The 21148-nt window shown below is 38.7% G+C and overlaps 1 protein-coding gene across 4 annotated transcripts in view; it reads right to left on the reverse strand.

Moving 5' to 3' along the window:
* The window catches only part of Lnk (SH2B adapter-like protein Lnk), a 174623-nt gene that overhangs the window by 71859 nt on the left and 81616 nt on the right, over nucleotides 1–21148 (reverse strand). For all 4 annotated transcript variants that reach the window (XM_075362603.1, XM_075362602.1, XM_075362601.1 and 1 more), the window contains exon 2: nucleotides 13748–13849. In XM_075362603.1, coding sequence (XP_075218718.1) covers nucleotides 13748–13849 — 102 coding nt within the window. The remainder of the gene's footprint in view (nucleotides 1–13747; nucleotides 13850–21148) is intronic.

A 21148-nucleotide genomic window follows, 5' to 3' on the forward strand; every position in this document is an offset into this window, starting at 1 on the left:
ACGAGACCCTGGTCTTCAAGCCCAAGCTGCTTCAAAAAGCAGTTCCGGCCCCAGCACAGCCCAGGCGCTATACAGAGGTAGTCCATGGCAAACGCGAAGGTAGCCAGACCAAGAAGCCAAAACTGTTTTTCGTAAACAAGCCAGAGGGCTCCAGCAAATCAAGTTTCGATCTTAAGGGCTTTCAGGCAGTCCTTCGTGACAGCCGAAAGGGCCTAAAGATTAGAGGCAAAAAAGAGATCAGCAAGGGGATGGTAGTGGTTGCAGATAACAAGGAGACTACGCAAGTCATCCAGAACTCTCCAGCGGTTAGGAAACTTGAAGGCAAGGTGGACCCTAACGCAGGCGTAGGCTCCGTGTCATAGTATATGACATTAACCGCAGCCTCTCTGATGAGGATGTTCTGACTCTGATGAGGGAAGAGAACACCGAATTGAACGAGGCTACGCTCAAACAGGAATTCAGACAGGGAAGGGTGATTGGTCTGTCTGGTATTTATTCCCCCCCCCCCCCCATTCGGTCGCCCTAGAGTATAAGACCGAATGACCATGGCACAAACGGCTACTTTGCCTCAGAACGGTTTAGCGACCAATATCCAAATTAGCTCCTAGAGCTTAGCTAACTGCGTAAGCGGAATAAGGGTGATGCCTTCTACCACACGCTTGTGTGTCACACCGCTCACTTGTCATATTACTAAAATGGGTAGGCGCACCCCGTCTACATTCTAAAATATGACTCGTCAAAAAATTAAAAATTTATTCCGACAAGGACAGCAATTTGCTGCCACACCTAGGACGCTGAATGCCAACAAGTACATGTCCACCATATTATAGCGCTTACAGCTATATTTGGCCGATGGCCAACCATTTCTCGAGAGTAGCTTCCTACTCTCGATATATTCCAAGCGGTAATAGACTTATATCCCTTAAACTACTGATGCCGGCTGAACAAAGGGACGGCATCAAGGAACTCCCACACGATCCGACAATGCGGCTCAAGTCACATTAACTCGCGGCTTGAGTGGAAATTTTTGGCTTGACCTCTAAGTTCCAGGGTGGCCTGAGTCAGGCTCCCCCAAGAACCGGGCAGTCGAACATCATGTGTTCGTTCGAGTGGACCCCCCCCCCCCCCCCGTAGACGCACAGCTCATCAGCTGCCAAGTGGAACAGAAACAAATATCGGTTCAAATTCGCGTGGGTAGAGCACTCGGGTTCCCGTTGCCCTTAAAGACGCAAACCATTCCCCCAGATTCTGTATAATCTATACAAGGACCTTCCCTTAGTTGTGGCGTGCCATTCTTGCTGCGATGCTTCCATCGCGAGGCTGCAAAGTCTCCTCTGCAGGCGGGAGAAGGGCAGCAGCAACTGTTCTAAATTTAGAACCGGTGCATTACGATCACCGTTCCGCTCCGGACTGGCCCGGCGTGAAACTGGATCCCAAATGTCTCGGCTCCCTAAATCTATGCAACTTTTACATGGATGCCCGAACTTTCACTACTAAATCGATTGGGAGAGCCTTTCCGAATACGGTTGTAGTCTCGTAGGAGACTGTTTTAAACACACCAATGCATACGATTAAGGCTCTGCGCTGAGCATTCCTTAAATTTTGAATAAGTGCTCGATTTCTTTCCAACCTATGTGTCCAAACGGAAGAAGCATAAGAGGTCATACTTTCGAAAACACCTCGGTACACCATGTACAAATGACGGCCCGACAGCCCGTAATCCCGTGCAATCCTACTAAGCTTTTGCATCACAAAGACGGCGTCCGCCACTACTTCCCTAATGTGGTTGCTAAACAGCAACTTCTCATCAACAAAACACTTACGTACTTATGAACTCTAACTCGGTTGATTACACAGTCTTTATACTTAATATGGGAGTTACGACTGTAACTCCCAATAATAATTTGTCCCATTCAATAATTTGTCTGCACCCTTGAGAAGCATAAACTTCGTCTTAAGCACAGAAATCTTTAAATTTTGCACGTTCATCCAGCTCTCTGCGCCTGGACTTCTAGCTGTAGTCGTGAATTACCTCGAACAAAAGTAGACAATCATTGGTGAAAGCTTGGGACCTCTTCTGGGAATGTCAGTCCCAGAAACCCGTCGAATACGAGATGTTACAGCAAGGGACCAAGAACGGAACCCTGCGGGCTTTCCCTGGTGACGGAGGTTTCCACAACTAGTTGGGTTTCCTTAAAAAGTACCGTAAGGTTAACAAATTGTCACGTACCACGACCTGCAGGACTACGGGAACATTGCGGCGTTCCAACCCATAGAGAACAGAACTCCAACACAAGGAAGAAAATGCTGGTTGTCCGATTCTGATAAGGGCTGATGCGAATGCAAAATTGCCTCTTAGGCAGTGGGATCACGGATGATGGCGGCGAACTGATCGAAGGTTTCATCACGCAGCATAATTTTGATGTCTTCAATGTTGCCGGCGAATTGTCTACTTTCGCCGGAGCGGTCGAAGGACGGAGGCCTTCCGTAATACCAACATCGATGTTACCATTGGCATGGACATCCTTGGTAGGATTCAGAACTGATCTGTAGTCGATGATTGTGCGAAAGATCATCGACTAATAGTGTCTGATTTGGTAGGTTGGCTGCGCGATGTCTATAAGCGGTAGGTCCCTGTTCAACAAAGGCATTTCTGCACAGGTGGGCTGATTGGCCCAAGTTTTCTAATATTCTTGCGGCCAGGCTTCAGGTTTTTGCTCAAAGACTGGACGAGATTCCGTTAGAAAACTTAGCAGAGAATTTTTCTCCTGCGGTAGTTGAAGCCGCTGATCATTCAATTTCCAGAGGTACGGGTCAGGAGAGAATAGCTGGATGGTGGACTCAGGACTTAACCGCGATGAAGCGGACTTTGGGCCGGCTCAGGAGAGCCGCACAACGTGAGGGTGATCCTGAAAGGCGTGCGGACTATCGTCGGAAAAAGTCCGAGTATTTTCATTAGGTTAGGTTTCCTAAGCGTGATTCCTAGCGCTCTTTTGTAGAAAAGCAGGGAAATAAGGACCCATGGGAAGTCGTTTATAGAGTTCTTGGGCACAAGAAGAAAAAAGGCATTCTTCTGTCGGCTCTCTCGACCCAGGACTCCATCCTGGGTCGAGAGAGCCAGAGAGAGGCCAGAGAGAGAGAGTAATAGATGAAGATCGTGTCCTCAATCTTATGATGAACGATCTGCTTGCAGATGATACAGAGGTTGGTGATGTGTCCGAAGGGAAGTCGTAGGTTTTTGCTGAGATTACTATGGCGGAAGTCCGCCAAGTAATTAATAGCCTGGCTAGAAAAAAAGATCCGGGATACGATTGTATCACAGTCAAATTCCTTGTTCGCACGTTGTCAGTGATTCTTGGTCCCCTGACTAGGGAGTTTAATAGGATGTTTTTTGCTGGATATTTTTCAGCGTGTTGGAAACGTGGCGAGTTGAAACTGCTCTTCAAAGGTGGCGACAAAGACTCCCCTGTAAATCCTTCTTACCGGCCTCTGACGCTCTTGCCTGTTGTAAGTAAGGTTTTCGAGAAGGTCTTGTACCTCCGCATTAATAATAGGTTGACTTCAAGTCGTTCGCTAATAGATAACCAATGTGGTTTTCGCCCTGGAAAGGGTACAGAGGACGCCATTCTAAGGGTAATGCATACGACCAACGAGTGCAAATATGTACTTAGCGTCTTTTTGGATATATCCGGGGCCTTCAATAACTTGTGGTGGCCCTCTGTCTTGTTTCAGTTGAAGAAGCAGGGTTTACGCAAAATGATATTGAGACTCTCTCAAGCTATTTCAGCAATATATCCGTTGTTCTTCGTGACGGCGGTTCGAAAGTAGGAAAGACCCTGTCAAAAGGTTGTCCGCAGGGCAGTGTTCTAGATCTCCTCGTCTGGATTGTTGAATTCGACTCTAATACGGCTGAGGATGCGCAGTGGCTACCACATCGTGGCTTATGCCGACGATGGGTTGTTGCTGATGGAGGAAAACTCGCGGGATGAGATAGAATTCAGAGCGACTCAGGCATGTAAGGTACTAAGGTTGTGAAGTTTTCAGCATAAGATGGTTTTCAGGACAGGGAAAACCACTATGATGTTTCTTAAAGGTCGTCTGGCCGCGACCCGTCACCCGCGGGTCGTGATGGACGGCCTTCCAATTAGATATTTCACCGTTCAGAAGTATCGGGTATAATCCTCGATGAGAGGCTTCAATTCAAGGAGCACTTTCAGTTTGTCGGAAGGAAGGTTATTGATGCCTTCTTTGGTATTCGTAGAGTCATTCATCCCGATTAGGGTTGAATTTTCGTACCATGCGCATTCTTTACAAAGGTGTCTGTGAGGCCATAATGTTGTACACTGCGCCCGTCTGGGCTCACTGTCTACAATTCCACTGTTATAGAGATATTTTATCACAAGCCCAGCGTCTTCTTTTGTTAGCTGTTGTCGGGGGCTACAGAAGTGTCTCACAAGAGGCAGTTTGTGTGATCACCGGCATGAAACCAAATGACATCCTAGCTACGCAACGTAGCAAGCGGTATATCTCTAAGTAGGAGGGCCTTCATACTCCTGGGCGTATGCGAGAGATTGAAGACCAAGGTTTTGACGCTTGGCAAGTTAAGTAGAATGAATCTTCTACTGTCGATACAAGCATTGTATATTTCCAGATTATTATAAGACATAGAGTAATAGTTAATGTGTTGAAAGGACAAGTAAAGAGAGGATAAAAAATGAAAGGGGGAGAACCAAAAACAAGGAGAATTTAAACAAATAAAAAAGGAGCAATATACAGGGAGCAGAGGAGATGAGATTTATGTCAAGTAGAAAAAAAAAAAAAGAAAAAAAATAGTGTTGTACTAATACCAGTTCATCAAAGTTATCTAATTCACACCGGCTCACCAACATTATTATCAAAAATTCATCAACATTACGTAACTTAAATTCTTTCCATCAGTTTCAAACTTCAAAATAAGTATATTTTCTCAAAATGTATGTAATCTTAATTAAATTCAAAACATATTTTCCCCAGATGAAGAGTCTTATTCTTTAAGACTTTGTGGGTTGGCGGAGAGTCTTATTCTTTAAGACTTAGTGGGTTAGCGTCCCCACGGCCCTAGCCTCTGCAGCTTTTCTTCCCACTACACCCAGAGCTGCAGAACACTTTATACCATAACATACAATACACAAAGAATACTACACAAATTATAACATATACCCTTACACGATTACACAAAATCCTACACTGTTTCTTCTTACAATTACATTTTGTGTTGTTGCGTCATCTGACGAAACGCAACGGTAACCAGAGGTGGAAAATATCGTACTGATGGGTGAATAGCTCTACGTAGTGAATCTCGAACGATGTCCTCTGAGCACTGGAGCGAACCGACTTGTATTTAGCTCTAGCTCCTGTACGCGTGCGCTCTGCAGGAGTGGTCCGTTATATCGCCGGTACTCGTGGGACCAAAATTCCAAGTCCACAAAAACGTCTTATGATGGTTGGTGGTCCATCTGAAAAAACCACCAATCTTAGTCTTCTGAAGAGACTCCGTTCGGCTTTGTCTGACGAAAATAATAGCCTAGTAGAAAAAACTGGTAATTATAAAAACATCCGATTTGTTGCTCTCCGCAATAATCAGGAAGGTGGCTCCTCCAAAAGGTTTCGCCTTTCTCGATAAACAAGGTTATAACAAATTCAAATGGTTCCATAAAGAATATTAAAAAATTGTGAGACGGATCGATTATGATCGAAACAATTAATGAGGAACAGAGTCGATCTATCATACGTCTCCACAATATGAGTGGTATAAGTATAAGTGCAGAATGCCACAAAACTCTTAATACGAGCCGAGGAATAATTTTCGCCGAGACCTTTTAAATAAGGATATCGTTGAAATAGCTGCTGACCTTCGTCCCCAAGGTGTTATGGAAGTTAAGCGTATAATGAAACGGCAGAGCGGAATAAAAGAACCGACATCGTCTCTTATACTGGCATTCAATCTCCCTGTTCCACCAGAAACGATTAAAGTGGGTTACCTGTAGGTTTGAATACGAGCATTCATACCCCACCCACGGCGATGTTTCATATGCCAAGGATATGGGCACACTACAACATCTTGCTCGAAAACTGAGATCTGTACTCGATGTGCTAACGAAGGCCACAATGATACCAACTGCCAAGAAGATGAAAAATGTGCGAATTGCAGTAGTTCACATACAGCTCGCTCCCGAGATTTTCCAATTTTTAAAGAAGAAAAGGCAATTCCCAGAATCACTACCGAGCAGAAGCTATCTTTTCCGGCTGCACACAGGGGATATAAAAAGAATATACTCACAGAACCTGGTTAAACCAGATGTATCTTTTACCACCGCTACATCAAAGCAAGCTCCTACAAATGAAGATAATCAGCAGTGCGGATCCTGCAATGAGCTAAAAAAACTTCTTCAGATGTTATCTGACAAAGTTGCTTCACATGCAGCTACTATTTCTGAGCTGACTTAAACAATAGCTGCAGTAAGTGAAACCAACAGTGAGACCCTTTGAAAGTAACTATACGGACAGGAGTAAATACAGTTGGCGGTAAGCAATTTAATAAGATCCCTCTTCAGGAAGCCCTCACAACCACCCCTTCTGGGATGTCATCTACGACATCCCATCCTTCAAAATATCCACTTCCATCTACTCATTTAATAAAAGATATGGTTGCGGAACCGCCTGACCCCAGGGCAACGGAGTACTTTAAAATCAAAAAAACAGAATCACCTACAACTACGTTTTGCATATTTGCCTAAAATTGTGTATCTATATCTAATTACACTCGTGAACATTATTCAGTACAACGATGGAGGTCTTCGGTCCCGCATTGAAGATATTCGAGTATCGGCGCGCACACATGATCCACTAATCATGTGTTTCTAAGAAACACATGTTCTACAACAAGATCCAATAATACTCACAGGATATTTCTGTGAGAGATACGACAGTCTAGTAGACAGTAGAAAGAGTGATGGAACTGCTATTTTTATGAAGAATGAGGTGTCGGCTACAAGAATTCCACTGAGCACCCTTTTTCTACTGTTGCAGTAAAGGTCTCTATCCCCTTCAAATTGCATATTTTCAATTTGTGACTTCAATGCCCACCATATTTCCTGGGGCTCATCATTCTGCTCCTCTCGAGGAAATATGATAAATAGAGTGAGACAAGACTTGGAGCTTTGTCTACTGAATGATAGGTCACACACAATCTTGTCTTTATCTTCTGGTACATTATCTAACATCGACCTCTTCGTATACTCACCGAGTTATACCCCCTCATCTTAATTGGTCTGTTGACCAATTACACGGCCTGTTGGTACATTGTTTGTCGTTACATTGGTCTGTTGGTCTGATGACTTACACGGCAGTGATCACAGGCCAATTATTATTTGTTTCGGTGTCGACCGCGAGGTGATAAAAAGGCCACGGAGATGGATTGTTGAAAAGGCGGATTGGAACAGGTACCATAAAGCCTTCCAATCGCAGTATGAGGATGGTGCAGATATCCTTGACCAACTTTCCTCTTTTACGTCCATGATACTTAAGAATGCTAACAGATATACTATCCCACAAACATCGGGTATTCCTAGACGTCCTTCCGTTCCATGGTGGAATGATAATTGCCAAAACGCTATTAGCAATCGACGGCAAGCACTACGCAAATTTAACTGCAGGCCTACAACTGAACATCTAAATTTATACCGCCGGGCTAGTACGGTATGCCGTCGAGTATTCTTGGACGCTAAGGGGAAGTCATGCAGAAAATACGTGAACACTATCTTACGCACTATTCCCACGTCTACTGAGTGGAAAAAGATCCGTGCAATTTTCTGATTACCGAAACAATGTATTCTCGGTCTTATTGATGAAAGAGAACTCCTTTCATCATCTTCCGCAGTGGCAAATTCCTTAGCAAAGTCTTTCCGCTCGGTGTCTCTTACTTCATCATATAATAACGATTTTCAGAAGTACAAAATACAAATAGTAGTATTATCGTTAAACGTTGGTGATTCGGTTAGCAAATTAAACGCCCCATTCGTATTCAAGGAATTATTATACGCACTTAAAAACTCACGTAACACTTCCCCTGGACTGGACAACATTCGCCTCGGTATGCTTTCACACCTTCCTAATTTGATGCTATAAAATCTATGGAACATTTGCAATGGTTTATTTTCCGAACAAGTGTTCCAGCCCGGACCTAGTAACCTGGTAAAGACAAATCCAACCCCTCAGGCTACCGCTCTATGTCCTTGACAAGCGTTTTATGCAAAGTAATGGAGAGAATGGTAAACCGCAGGCTTACATGGTACTTGGGTAGACCTGGCCTTTTATCTCCAGAAGATTGTGGTTTGCGACAAGGACGATCTTCCATTGGCAATTTAGTTTCAATGGAAACAGCCATACAAAACGCTTTCCTACTCCTCCACTCCGCCAGCACCTCGCCGCTATCTTTTTTGATATCAAAAAGTCGTACGACACGGCCTGGCGACGTGGTATTCTTAACATCCTCAAAGAATTGGGAATCAAGAATAATATGCTTGCTTTTATTCTGGGTTTCTTAAATCACAGAACGTTTCGTGTTCGTGTGTAAAATTCTCTTTCAGGTAGCGTCATCTTGGAAAATGGAGTGCCTCAAGGTAGTGTATTAAGTGCCACCTTGTTTTCTGTAGCCATAAACAGTATTATCAAATGTCTGCAGCCACCTGTCTCATGTTGTTTATTTGTTGACGATTTTGCTATTTACATTCCGACCCGTTCAACAGCCACAACAGTGAGACTACTAAAGAACACTACATCTCAACTTGAAGCATGGTCCAGGGTTACCGGCCTCACGTTTTCATCTGAAGAAACAAAACGTGTAGTCTTTTCTCGGCTGCGGAACCCTTCCTTTCAGCAAATTTTTCTGAACGGAGAGTTTACGGCTATCTCCATGTCAAGTTTTTAGGTTTATTTGTTGATAGCCGACTTACTTGGGTCAAACATATCAGAATTAAAAACAAAATGTTCCAGACTTTTAGATATGATGCGAGTCCTTAGCAACATCAATTGGGGAGCCGATCGGGCAAGTATGACACGTTTTTATTATTCCTTAGTTCGTTCCCGTTTAGAATATGGTTGTGCCACCTAGTCTACAGCTCGTCATACCGTGCTTAAAATGCTGGATTTTGTACATCATGTTTTCCCTCGGATTGCTACTGGTGCATTTATATCAATTCCTGTCTAAGCTTACTTGTTGATTGTGGTGAGCCATCACTTTGGGATAGACGGGACCAACGTTTAGCATCTTATTCTGCCCGTCTCAAAGGACAGCCAAATTACCCGGCTTTTGACACAGTTCTTAGGAATCCTAATTTAGGAAAGTATGAGGACCATCCACGTTTTACTGCACCTGTAGGTGTTCGTACCTGACTTCTACTGCACCATATAAATGTTGACACAATTTCATTCGTTCCAACGTATACGTGCTCATATCCTCCGTGGGGAATAAACCTTATAAATTTTATGTTTGACCTTACGATATAAAATAAATAATCAATACCACCTACTGTCTTCCAGTAAATGTTTCAGTGTGTTCTCTACAAGATGGACCCAGACTCGGTGGTATACACTGATGGACCGAAACAGAACTATCCCGTTGGTTGCGTGTTTTTTGTCAATGATAATACTTATATGTTTGGTCTATGTGGTATTACGAGCGAGTTTACTGCTAAACTATACTCTAAAAATAAGGGTCTAAATATCATTAACCCTAAGTACCGTAATATCCTTATTTTTAGTGGCTGGTCTAGTGCTCTCCAAGCCTTAGAAAACATTTACTCCAGACATCCTATCGTCATTGAAATCTACAACGCAATCGCCGAGTTGAATAATCGCAATACACAAGTAAGTTTCTGCTGGGTCCCTAGCCTCGTAGGAATTCCGGGTAATGAACATGCAGATTCCGCTGCCAAAGACGCATGTAATCGTCGACCTCCTTTCACGACTCGAGTTGCTACTTCTTACTTTATTAATTGTATAAAACAACCTCTTTGAGCGAAGTGACATGGTGACTGGACGGCTACCGTTGATAATAAACTCCGGCACATTAAAGATTCTGTGTTGTCATGAAACTCCTCGTGCAGAAAAGCTCGTCGTGATGAAGTGGTCCTCAGTCGATTGCGGATAGAACATACGAGAGCCACTCACCGATACCTGATGTCAGCGGAAAATGCACCACTATGCGTAACATGGGACTGCCGTTTAACTGTGCGATACATCCTTGAGGATTGCGTTCGTTATGCGGCCTTAAGTCGTAACTTTAAACTACCCATTAACATTCGCAGTTTCCTGGGCAATGACAACAAAGTGTTAGATGAAGTACTATTATTCCGAGTATAAAATGATTCAGGAAATATAATATCTGCCTAGTTCCAGTACTTGTAATCTTTATTCATGAGCAAATGTTTTTTTTATTTTAATTATAAACTTACATATTTTGTTATCCGTGAAGGGGCCCTTTACACCCTTTACACCCCTTACATTTTTGTTAATTTTTTTCTTCTCATTTTTGTACTCATTTTTGTACTTATTTTTAAATAACTTTATTTTACTGTTAAGATTCTGACTGTGATATTAATTGTAAGAAGCTTTTTGTGATTTTAGTTTTAAGTTTTTCGTGATAATCTGCAATATTTGCTTTACGTTTTAAATTTTTCCTCTTTTTCAATATTTTAATTTTAATCTAGTTTTAGTTTTCAGCTTTTTATTTTATTTTTTCTGTTGTATGTGATATTAGTCGTAAGTTTTTAATGATATTAGTTTTTAAGTTTTTTAGTCATGTTTTATATAATTTACACTCATTTTTGTTGTTTTTCTTTTATAGATTAATTTTAATCTTGTTTTAGTTTGATCCAGGCGATGATAACGCGAAACATTTTTCGCTTTCAAAAAAATAATAATAAAAAAACATTTTTTCTGTTAGTAGTACAAAAGACAAAATATAATTTTTTAGTATTAAATACTTTATGAGAGTTTAATACATAATTATTATTAGTCTAGATGTGAATAGTCGTTTTATTTCCGACTGCAACAAAAAGATGCGCAGGTGCAAATGTGCAAACATACCACTTTTATTATTTTATCTACTTGCAAAAGAAACTAAAATAGTATCTTAATAAGTTTTATAATTCAAAATTAATTAATTTTCTTTGAACTCGCAATAACCATTGATAAGCATGCATATTTACAAGTAATTATAACCATTTTTTTCTTAATCTATCTAACCTGTGCTCAATAACAGAGGCAGTTAAGATTACAAACAATTTTAATGTTAATTAAGCTCATTGATAAAATTTTACATTTAACTGAATTTATCATTCTATTAAGATATTATTTTTATTCAGAAAGTGCATTGATTTTAAACTTGTCATTTACTTCTTACTTTCTGCTGTTATATTTGTACTACGGTTTTTTTTTAATAATTTATTAATTATGATATATTTTCTGTTAGAATAGTAAAAACAACTCATCCAATCTATTACGTATAACAAAAGACAAATAAATACAATTTACACAAAATACCCTCAAACCATCAAGTAACAGTAAAGATTTAGAATTTCTTTCTGATATCATAATATGCATGTTAAGAATTAAAAAAATAAATAAATAAACCAAGTAAATATCTGACTGAGTTGTACTTATATAAAATAAAATATTTTAAATTAAATTAAATATTTTAACTGTATAAATATTTTACTAATTTACAGAATTTAAGATCTGTTAAATATTATGAGATACTACCAAATATTGTTATGCAATAAGAAGTTTGTAAACAATAAGAAGCATTTTGCATTAAATAAAAAATAAGAATTATAGTATCAAAAACAATTATGAACACTTTAACAAACTGATAATACATGCTAGGCAAATTTCAAGGACACGCGATTTTTTTTCAATTTAAAGTAATCCCTCAGGACTCACAGATGACAGGCCAAGATCTACTGCAGACACCTGTAACTGTATATCGGTGAATTCTGTAAAGAGTTATATATGTAAGTTTGATTAGTTTTATTTACTGATTATATGCTGATATGGGAATTATAATGCACTTACACACTACAGTAAAATATTCATATAAGTATTTACACACAAAAATTCAAAAACAAAGTAGTAATAATGGAATCTAATAAAAATTAAACAAATATTTTTACGTACAGAGGATACAAATATTCATCCAGATTTGAGGAGTTTGTTCCTAAACATCAATACAAGAAAAAGTAATTCTAAGAAAAATTAAGTCGGTAAAAGCCTTCTTAATCTGTTTGCCATTTTGTGGTTTTTTAAGTAAAAATTTAAAAATCTGTAGAATGGACAGTCATTTTAATGAAATACAGATACACCATATCTTTTTAAACCGGTAGCCTCTACAAAATAAATAAATATAGTAATTTTATGTTCACAAATTTCAAAACGGGAGCCATCATCATTTTTCATTCAGCAATACAAGAACTACCAGTTATTAAATAAATTAACAATAATGAAATTTTAAGCATTTCGTTATGAACTAAATGACATTTTGTGTTTTTAAATTGGACTTCTAACAGCCAAGTTGTTAGGAAAAATGTTAGCGTGAGAGTATATACAAATCGCAAAATAATTTTGTATCGGTTTTCATCTCCTCCAAGTGACAATATCACATTAAGAAATACACACAGTGCTTGGTAATTTTTGCACTAGTTCATGCGATATCCTTCTCATTGCAACTTGAATCGGTAACTTTATTAAATATAAAATCAGACTGTAAATATATAGATGTAAGATACTTATCATCTAAGTGCCTTATCCCCTATGAAAAAATACACCTTGATTATATGTTTTGTAGGATTAATTTATTTTATCTACAGATTTTTCATTTGTAATTGAAGTGTGATAATTAAACGTAATAACAATAGTCAGCACCGCATTTAATAAACCGGTTCCTGTAAAATTGTTAAAAGTTCAGTAATGCTGGCTGCAGTTTCACTGCTGACTAATGGCTATAGTAAAATAATTATCATTTCCATCACAAGAAAGAAGCAAAACATTCATCAGTGAGTTTAAAGATTACAATAATTTTATGAAGTTGCCTTCATTAAGCCTCTGACTGTTATGTTTTGAGCTTGAAAATAACTAGAAATGGAAACAGTAACTCACCTCCTCCTACGATTATATTTTATTTACATTATAAATACATTTCCATCAGTTTTTTAAACAAACATCTTAAAAGTGTTTTAATTCTTATTTTGATTATCATTTTCTTCTTCTCTTCTGTAAGCGTCTATTCTTAAAGTTCTTCCTTACTGAATTCTTTGGTACGGATTTCTAGTGATGAATGAAATTCTTTTTTCCCTATATTTATTACATAAATATAATTTAATTTAATGTTTATCTTTCAATTGATACCTAATAGTTCACAATCAAAATTATTATTTTTTTGCGTAGATTATTACCTTAAATGACAACTTTTCTTATATTTATTACAAACTAACTTCTTGCAACTTTTTTGTTAAAATAATAACTTTAAAAAGTTGTTAAAATAACAAATTTATCTCAAACAGAAACAAATTTTACCATCAAAGTGTAAAAATTTCAATAGTCTTTATCTGTTTGTTAGGTTACATATGTTATAACTGAAAATCCAACTGTTCGGAGTAAAGGAAAGAGTGAAGATCAACCATTCTTTGGTAAATTAATGTTAGCAACATACCTTGAGAACAAAAGTATTCTCATGATCAGGCATTTCTAATGCTGTTGTTTCTCTTGCTTCCGTAATCAAAAAACAAAATACTCCACTCTTTGGTTTCACTGCCTGTAACAATAAAATACAATTTATTTCATATACAACTAGAATAAAATATAAACCTTATTACTAAATATTAATTTTTATACTTATTTATTTATCGTATATATATATATATATATATATATATATATATATATATATATATATATATGATATTATTTTAGAGACATTCACAGATAAATTCTATTAACAATTTTTGACTATGATTTCAAAAGTAAAGTATTACTTTCAATTACACGGTGGGAATGATGGTGTGGGTGGGGGGGGGGGGGTAAAAATGCATTTTTTCTTAACGTTTTGAAGTATTAAAAGTACAAAATACCATTCACTTAAATTATGGTTTCCATATATATTTATTTAAATATATATTAATTTATAACAAATTTTGTGGCTCGAAAAACTCCAAAACTACTAGATCAATTTCACTGAAATTTAGATATGCTGTAGAAGTGTATCTGAAGTTTGCTTGTGAAAATTATGTAAAGAACGGTCGAGTATTTCTTGAATTACATTCAATTTAAGCTCGAAAAGATTTGAACGGGGCAAGTTAGAAACGTGGTTCGTTATGGTACTGCAAGTTGGAACGCGGAAACCAAATAAAATAACGAAAAGTCGGTCGAACTTCTTGCGCAGAACTGCACAAGATTTTTTTTTATTTACTTATTTTTTTACATAAATACTATTTTCTTATTGTTTACTGATGATGACTATATAACAATCAAAATGGGTTTCTAGTTTTAGCTTTACAAAAAATATATGTAAACTGTATAAGAAATTTTGAATAATTATAAAATATGATATGCTACAATAAACAATCCCGATGACACGATGAAGCACTGTAAATTGAAGCAGCAAATAAGTAACGCGTTCTGAACGCAAAATTAAATAATAAAAGATTCCTGGATTTTTATAATAATAAATTATATTTCATGAAGTATTCAAGGTCTCGACAAAAGCTGTATAAAGTAGCTGCTGACTTTTGCAGCAGACGTCATCGAGGTCGCGACATCCGCAGAACATGACAGTTACCAGTCGGATACTTAGTACCTGCATACACGAGAGTCGGTCTGTATACGGGTATTAAGAAGGAAGTCAGAATATACTTCAATAATGATTTTACAGAGTCCTTCTTTCTCCTGAGCGGCAAGAAAGTCAATTTTCAACTGTAATACAAAATGAAATCTCAATCGACCGGAACGCATATCGTTCGGGATGGTTAAAAACGCAATATAAATGTTTAAAAATAAAACCGCGGTTACAAAATCTGCCATCCCCAAACAGTGATGCGAAAAATCGATCTACAGTGGAAAACATACACACATCAAAATTCTTATCAGAGACAAAGTTTTTTAATCATTTAAAATTGTTTTTAACTCCTCGACGAAGGGCGTAACAATTTTTCCATTATTTCAGCATAAAAATTATTTAATAAATTAGCTTAGCATTATGCCGGTTAAACAACAGAAAGTTATTATAGTAACACCTAACTAACAACACACAGTCATTTATTTTAATTTTATTTTAGATATACAGAGCGACTCACGTAGTGTTGTTACCGGCGCATTCTGAGCTCATCCTACTAGCGGAAACAATGAAAAAAATTCAAAAAAACGGGAGTCCGTTAGCGATTTACGGCTAGCGAAATATTTCGACCTGGTTCCTGGGCAAGGTATGAAATAAAACCGTACTGAAATTCTAGGAACACACATTACGGTGCAAACTTCATGGTTTCTTAAGGTTTTGAACCGACAGATTAAATAAAACAGATTCCAGAACCGTATATCCCGTACTTTTCACAATATCCGACAAACAGACAATTCTGTTGTCTAAAAACATGTTTCTTTACGTTTTTAATACAAAAATAACCCGTTTCGCATTACGTACCAATTTTGAGAGAAGAGACATGAAAGGAGCTAAGAGTATGACCGCGATCATTCCTTAAACAGATAAAGTTACAAGGAAATTTTACTCGATCCTAAAGGATTAACAAATTTAGCAACAGATGCTGATGATCGTTCGATGCGCAAGATTGAAATTTAGGAAGGGAACCTAAATGGGAACCTGCTGAAAAGTTCAACGACTAAAAAACGTTTCTCTACACTCATCTTCCAAAAAATAGTCCTGATCGGATGACATTTATTATTTTGTCAATGAAACATCATTGCGAAGACCGCAAAAGAAAAATGTATACAGACTAGAGAAATCCCTTTCCTAAACTACAATTCCTACCGTCTGATGAAAATCAGCGCGGTGCAATAAAAAAGATCAACCGGAAACAGTTTTCCGTTCGACTGAATAATTTTGTTACGTAAGAGTTCGACCGTATTCTAGGCTCGCTTATATAATGTAATTTTGTTTACTTTTATTTTCGGTATATATACACAGAGCGATTCAAAATTGCACGGCAATCTCTCGGGAGATGATTCAATAGCCACAAATAAGAAAAAAGTTCATATAAATATAGGTTAGAAAACGATTCGTTAGCGAGTTTTGGCTCGCGAAACATTTAGCTCTGCTTTCTGCTCAATCTCTGAAATTAAACCGTACTAAAATTCTTAGGATATACAAATCGAGGGATAAATCTGAGGCTTTCTTATAGTTTTCGATCCAAGAAATTGAATAAAAGTAATACCAGACCTCTCAGTTAGGTTTTAAGAAAAAACGAGATAAAACACGAAAACGTTTTGTCGGAAAATACACTTTTTTAGGTTTGGAATAAAATAAGTTTGTTTATTTATCATGTTCGGTCAGTCATTCACAACGGGTGATATCACAAATCTGTTTTCATTTGGAGAGTTGACGGACATGTTAATTTACGGTAAAATAAATAAAAATGGAATGGCTACTGTGCGTGAATACCGTGAAAATTATCCATATCGCCATATCGAAGGGCACCGGATCGTATAACATTTCACGCTTTGGAACAGCGAGTTCGAGAAACAGGTATGCTCAAACGAACAACGATTCGATGCTGGTCTTGAACGTCTTGTGAGAGATGCCACTGAAGAAGCAATATTGGATGCGGTACAATTATCTCCCACCTCAAGCACCAGAACGTCCTCACATCGCTTTCATGTTTCGCAATCAAGTGTGTAGCGAACGTACGGGAGCAACAATAATACTCATTCCTTATAACACGTGTAAAAGAGTTATTACAAACCGATTATGATAAACGGATGAAACTCTGTCTACGGTTACTTAGAAAATGTAAACATCATCGCGATTTCCTAAATAATATTCTAATGACTGATGAATCCTGTTTTACAAGAAATGGCATTGTAAATTATCGGAAGATTCACACTTGGACAGAAGAAACTCCCCACGAGTCTGCTACAAGTCATTTCCAACGCACTTTTTTGTTTAATGCGATAATAAAAAAATAAAAATGTAATAAAGTTTTACTTCATGGTGATAATTTCATAAGCCCTTTTTTCTTACCGCCAAGACTCAATGGAGAGCGGTACTTACATTTTTTGCCAACAAATCTGATGGAACTCTTGGAAGATATTCCACTTGCAGATAGAGTGCAGATGTGGTTTTTCAATGATGGCACACCTGCTCACTACTGTCGTGATGAGATGAATCATTTAACTAACACAAAAATGGATCGGTCGAAACGTACCAGTAAAATGGTCACCTCGATCTTCCGATCTCACGCCAGTGGATGTTTTCCTTTGGGTTTGGATGAAGTCATTAGTCTACTCGGCTCGTATCGGCACACAAGAAGAATTGAAACATAATATAATAGAAGATGGAGTTACTATTAGGAATAATAATGATACTATTAGACGTGCCCGGCTAGCATTGATTCGCCGAGCTGAACTATGCACTGAACAGAATGGTGACCGCATTAAGCAACTGCTATGAAGAAATGTTTGCAGCTTTATCAAGTTTTTCATATTTGATATTTAACAATGATTTATGATTGATATTTAATAACTTTTAGAAAAAAACTAAAAAATACGTGATTTTTAATTTATTAAATGTATTTTTTATTGATTTTTTTGTTGTCGATAATATTTCTATTTGTTTTCATTTACATTATGTCGTTCAAACATCGATGAAAATTGTTCTGTTCAAAATCGTATTACTTTTCCGATCCGGTTTGTTAAAGCTGAACTTCTCAAATTTGTGTTTAGTTTTAACAGACGTTATTTACACTAATTTTCTCATAATTAAATTCTCAACAAATTAATTAGAAATTTTTATTTGTTTACTGATAAATTAACAAAGCTGTTTTATTCCAAACCTAAAAAGTGTATTTTTCGACATTTCAGATAATCATGACAGATTAAACGCTGACTTTACGTTTCGTGCAATTTATTGTTAAAGGAGGTAATCGATAAAGTGAACAAAATTTTACGGTAAAATCAGTCTTTGATAAAAATTTTAAATTTATAATTAATAAAAATATTAAGTAATTTACAAACAGAACTTTTTTTAATATTTACATTAAATCCGGTTGATCTTTTATATTACGAACAATAGCAAAATTATTACGTAAAACCACCAAACCAACTTAGCAACTTTTGTTTCTTTATTTTATTTTGTCACGATAGGGAGGAGGTTCACGCTAAAGAAACCCTCCTTACTTCCCATTATAATCAGTAATTATATGCACGCAAAACAAATTTGTTTTATTCAGTTTCACCGGTATAAAAAAAGAGTTAATGCCATCTAAACGTAAACTAAAAATAGAAAGTAGATCGATAGAAAATTATATCCTCAAGCGATGAATCCGTACGTAAAATCTATCACTGTATTAACCGTAAAGAAATCAAAACTTAATCGCAGCTACTTTTTATATCGAATAAAGGAATAATGTACCGCGCAGGCAAAGCTTCTATAACATTTAAACGTTTTTCTATCGCGCATCCTGACCCCAGTAGGAGAAGACACTCACCGTGTGACAATTCCAGTCGCAAACCACCTCCTCAATTCCTAGCCCTGATGAGATTTACCGAAGCTCGTCTTATTGATCCTCAAAAACTGATTACATATACAGTCATCAGCTAGGCCTCTGTCAGGATACCACCGATGTAAATGCCTCGGTAGACATTTCCACCAGTGTGTTTTAATTCAGCTTTTGTCTTCGCTGTAGGCTTCGGATATCTTCGTTCTTCTGTCTTACTTCGTAAACCTTACAACTATTTAACAGAGTCCACGGAAGCCCGATCGAGCCCCTCGCTCTATCACCGAAGAATACTAATTAATTATTCAACCAACAAATTTTAAATCAGCTACACTGCAGTGACAAAAACTTTAACTTAATTTTAGTCTGATAATATCAAAGGTCTTACTCTCATACCTTATGTGCAGACCTGGATCGCCATCCCTGGGGGCAGGCGTATCGTATAGTAACGAAAAAGCTAGGAAGACGCCTGCCCGTACTTACGGAGGAAAGTGCAATAAGAGAAGTCGAGAAACTTTTTCCCTATCGGGGAACAAGGCATAGACAGACCACAGGACTCTGAGGCACGCAGATTCACGATGGATGAAGTGGCCTGGGCAATTGGTAGACTGGGTGACAAACGGAATCCTGGACCTGATGGAATTCGTGCACTGATTCTCGAAAGCCTTGTGAGACGGATCCCGTGGGAGATCACGGATGTGGTTAATAGCGGTCTGGAGAGTGGCCCCTTCACGGTTTGCTGGAAGGAGGCACGGGTAGTCTTCCTCCCCAAGGGTGGACCAGCTGGTCGGCCAGCGGAGTATCGTCCTATTTGCCTGTTAAATACCATGGCTGAAACGGTGGAAACGATGCTGGCAGTAAGAATAATTGATGAACTAAAAGCTAGTATTCAGCCAAACCATTATAACTTCTGTAAGGGGAATTCGACCACCCAAGCGATATCAAGAGTGATAAACTGGGCTGCAAGAGAAGAGAGGGCACATGGAGAACGAGGAATATGCCGACGATGACTTTGCTAGATGTAAAGAATGCATTCGGTTCCATACCGTGGGGATCCATTATGGAGTCATTGAGAGAGAAAGGCATTAGTAATTACGTGTGAAGGGAGGTTGGAGATTATGCAAAGGATAGGTGGGCCACAGCTGATACACAACAAAGCGGCTACCGGTTTCAGCTATTTGGAGGTGTTCCGCAGGGGTCGGTGCTGGGCCCCCTGCTTTGGAACGTAGTTTATGACGGCGTGTTGAACCTCCATCTGCCAGCACGGACGGAGACCATAGCATACGCCGATGACCTTGCGGTCCTTCTCAGCGGAAGGACGGAAAAGGAAATACAAGCAAGGGGCAATTCTGGATTATGTTTAATTGACGAGTGGATGCAAACATATGGGCTGAAATTGGCGGTTAACAAATGCGAGTTCCTTACCTAACTGGGAGACGAAAGGTGGAGCCAGTAGAACTGAAAATCGGTGACCAGCGGTTGCATCGGAAGAATAAGGTCAAATACCTTTCATCCGGAGGTCCCGGGTTCGAATCCCGGTCAGGCATGGCATTTTCACACACGCTACAAATCATTCATCTTCATCCTCTGAAGAATGCCTAACGGTGGATCCGGAGGTTAAATAAAAAAAATACCTTGGCGTAATAATAGATAGAGCATGCATATTCGGTGAACACGTTACAAAAGTCTGTAATAAGGCGGAAAGATCAATGAACGCCTTAAATAGACTTATGTCTACGCGGACTGCTGCTGGTTCGACAAAAAGAAGAGTAATCATGTCGGCCGTAGTCTCAGTTCTTCTGTATGCGGCGCCGGCCGGGGGCAGGGCAATTAACATCAAGCGAAATCTCAACAGGCTTCGGTCCATTGGAGAGCATTACTAGGAGTTGTTAAGGGTTATAGAACACTTTCATACGATTCCACGTGCGTTCTTTCTGAGGTTCCTCCGGTGGACTTGCTCATCTCGGAGAGAAGGGAGCGGTTACCAAGAGTGAGTAAGGCGGATGCCAGATTGTCTGTTATACGATGATGAAGTGAGAGCGGAGGACTACTGTTAAAGCAAGCTGGACCAGAAGACCTATCCCTGACCAGGGGAAATGGCTCGCTAGGAAACACGGTGAATTAAATTACAATCTAACGCAGGTCATGTCTGGACATGGTAATATCGAGGGGTCTTATACTGTATGGAATAGGCAGCAGGGAATTGCCAAAGTGTATGTACTGTCACGAGCAAGATTCAGTGGAGTACACTGTGTTCCATTGCCAGAAATAAAAAAACCCTCGGGTCAGGGCGGGAGTTGCTGACCTAACACCAGAAGAACTAGTAGATTATATGCTGGCTTCAGCAGCAAATTGGGCAGCCGTCGACGGCTTGGCGAGGACGATTTTGAGGG

The sequence above is a fragment of the Lycorma delicatula genome, chromosome 4, assembly GCF_047948215.1.
Source record: "Lycorma delicatula isolate Av1 chromosome 4, ASM4794821v1, whole genome shotgun sequence".
Lineage (NCBI taxonomy): Eukaryota > Metazoa > Arthropoda > Insecta > Hemiptera > Fulgoridae > Lycorma > Lycorma delicatula.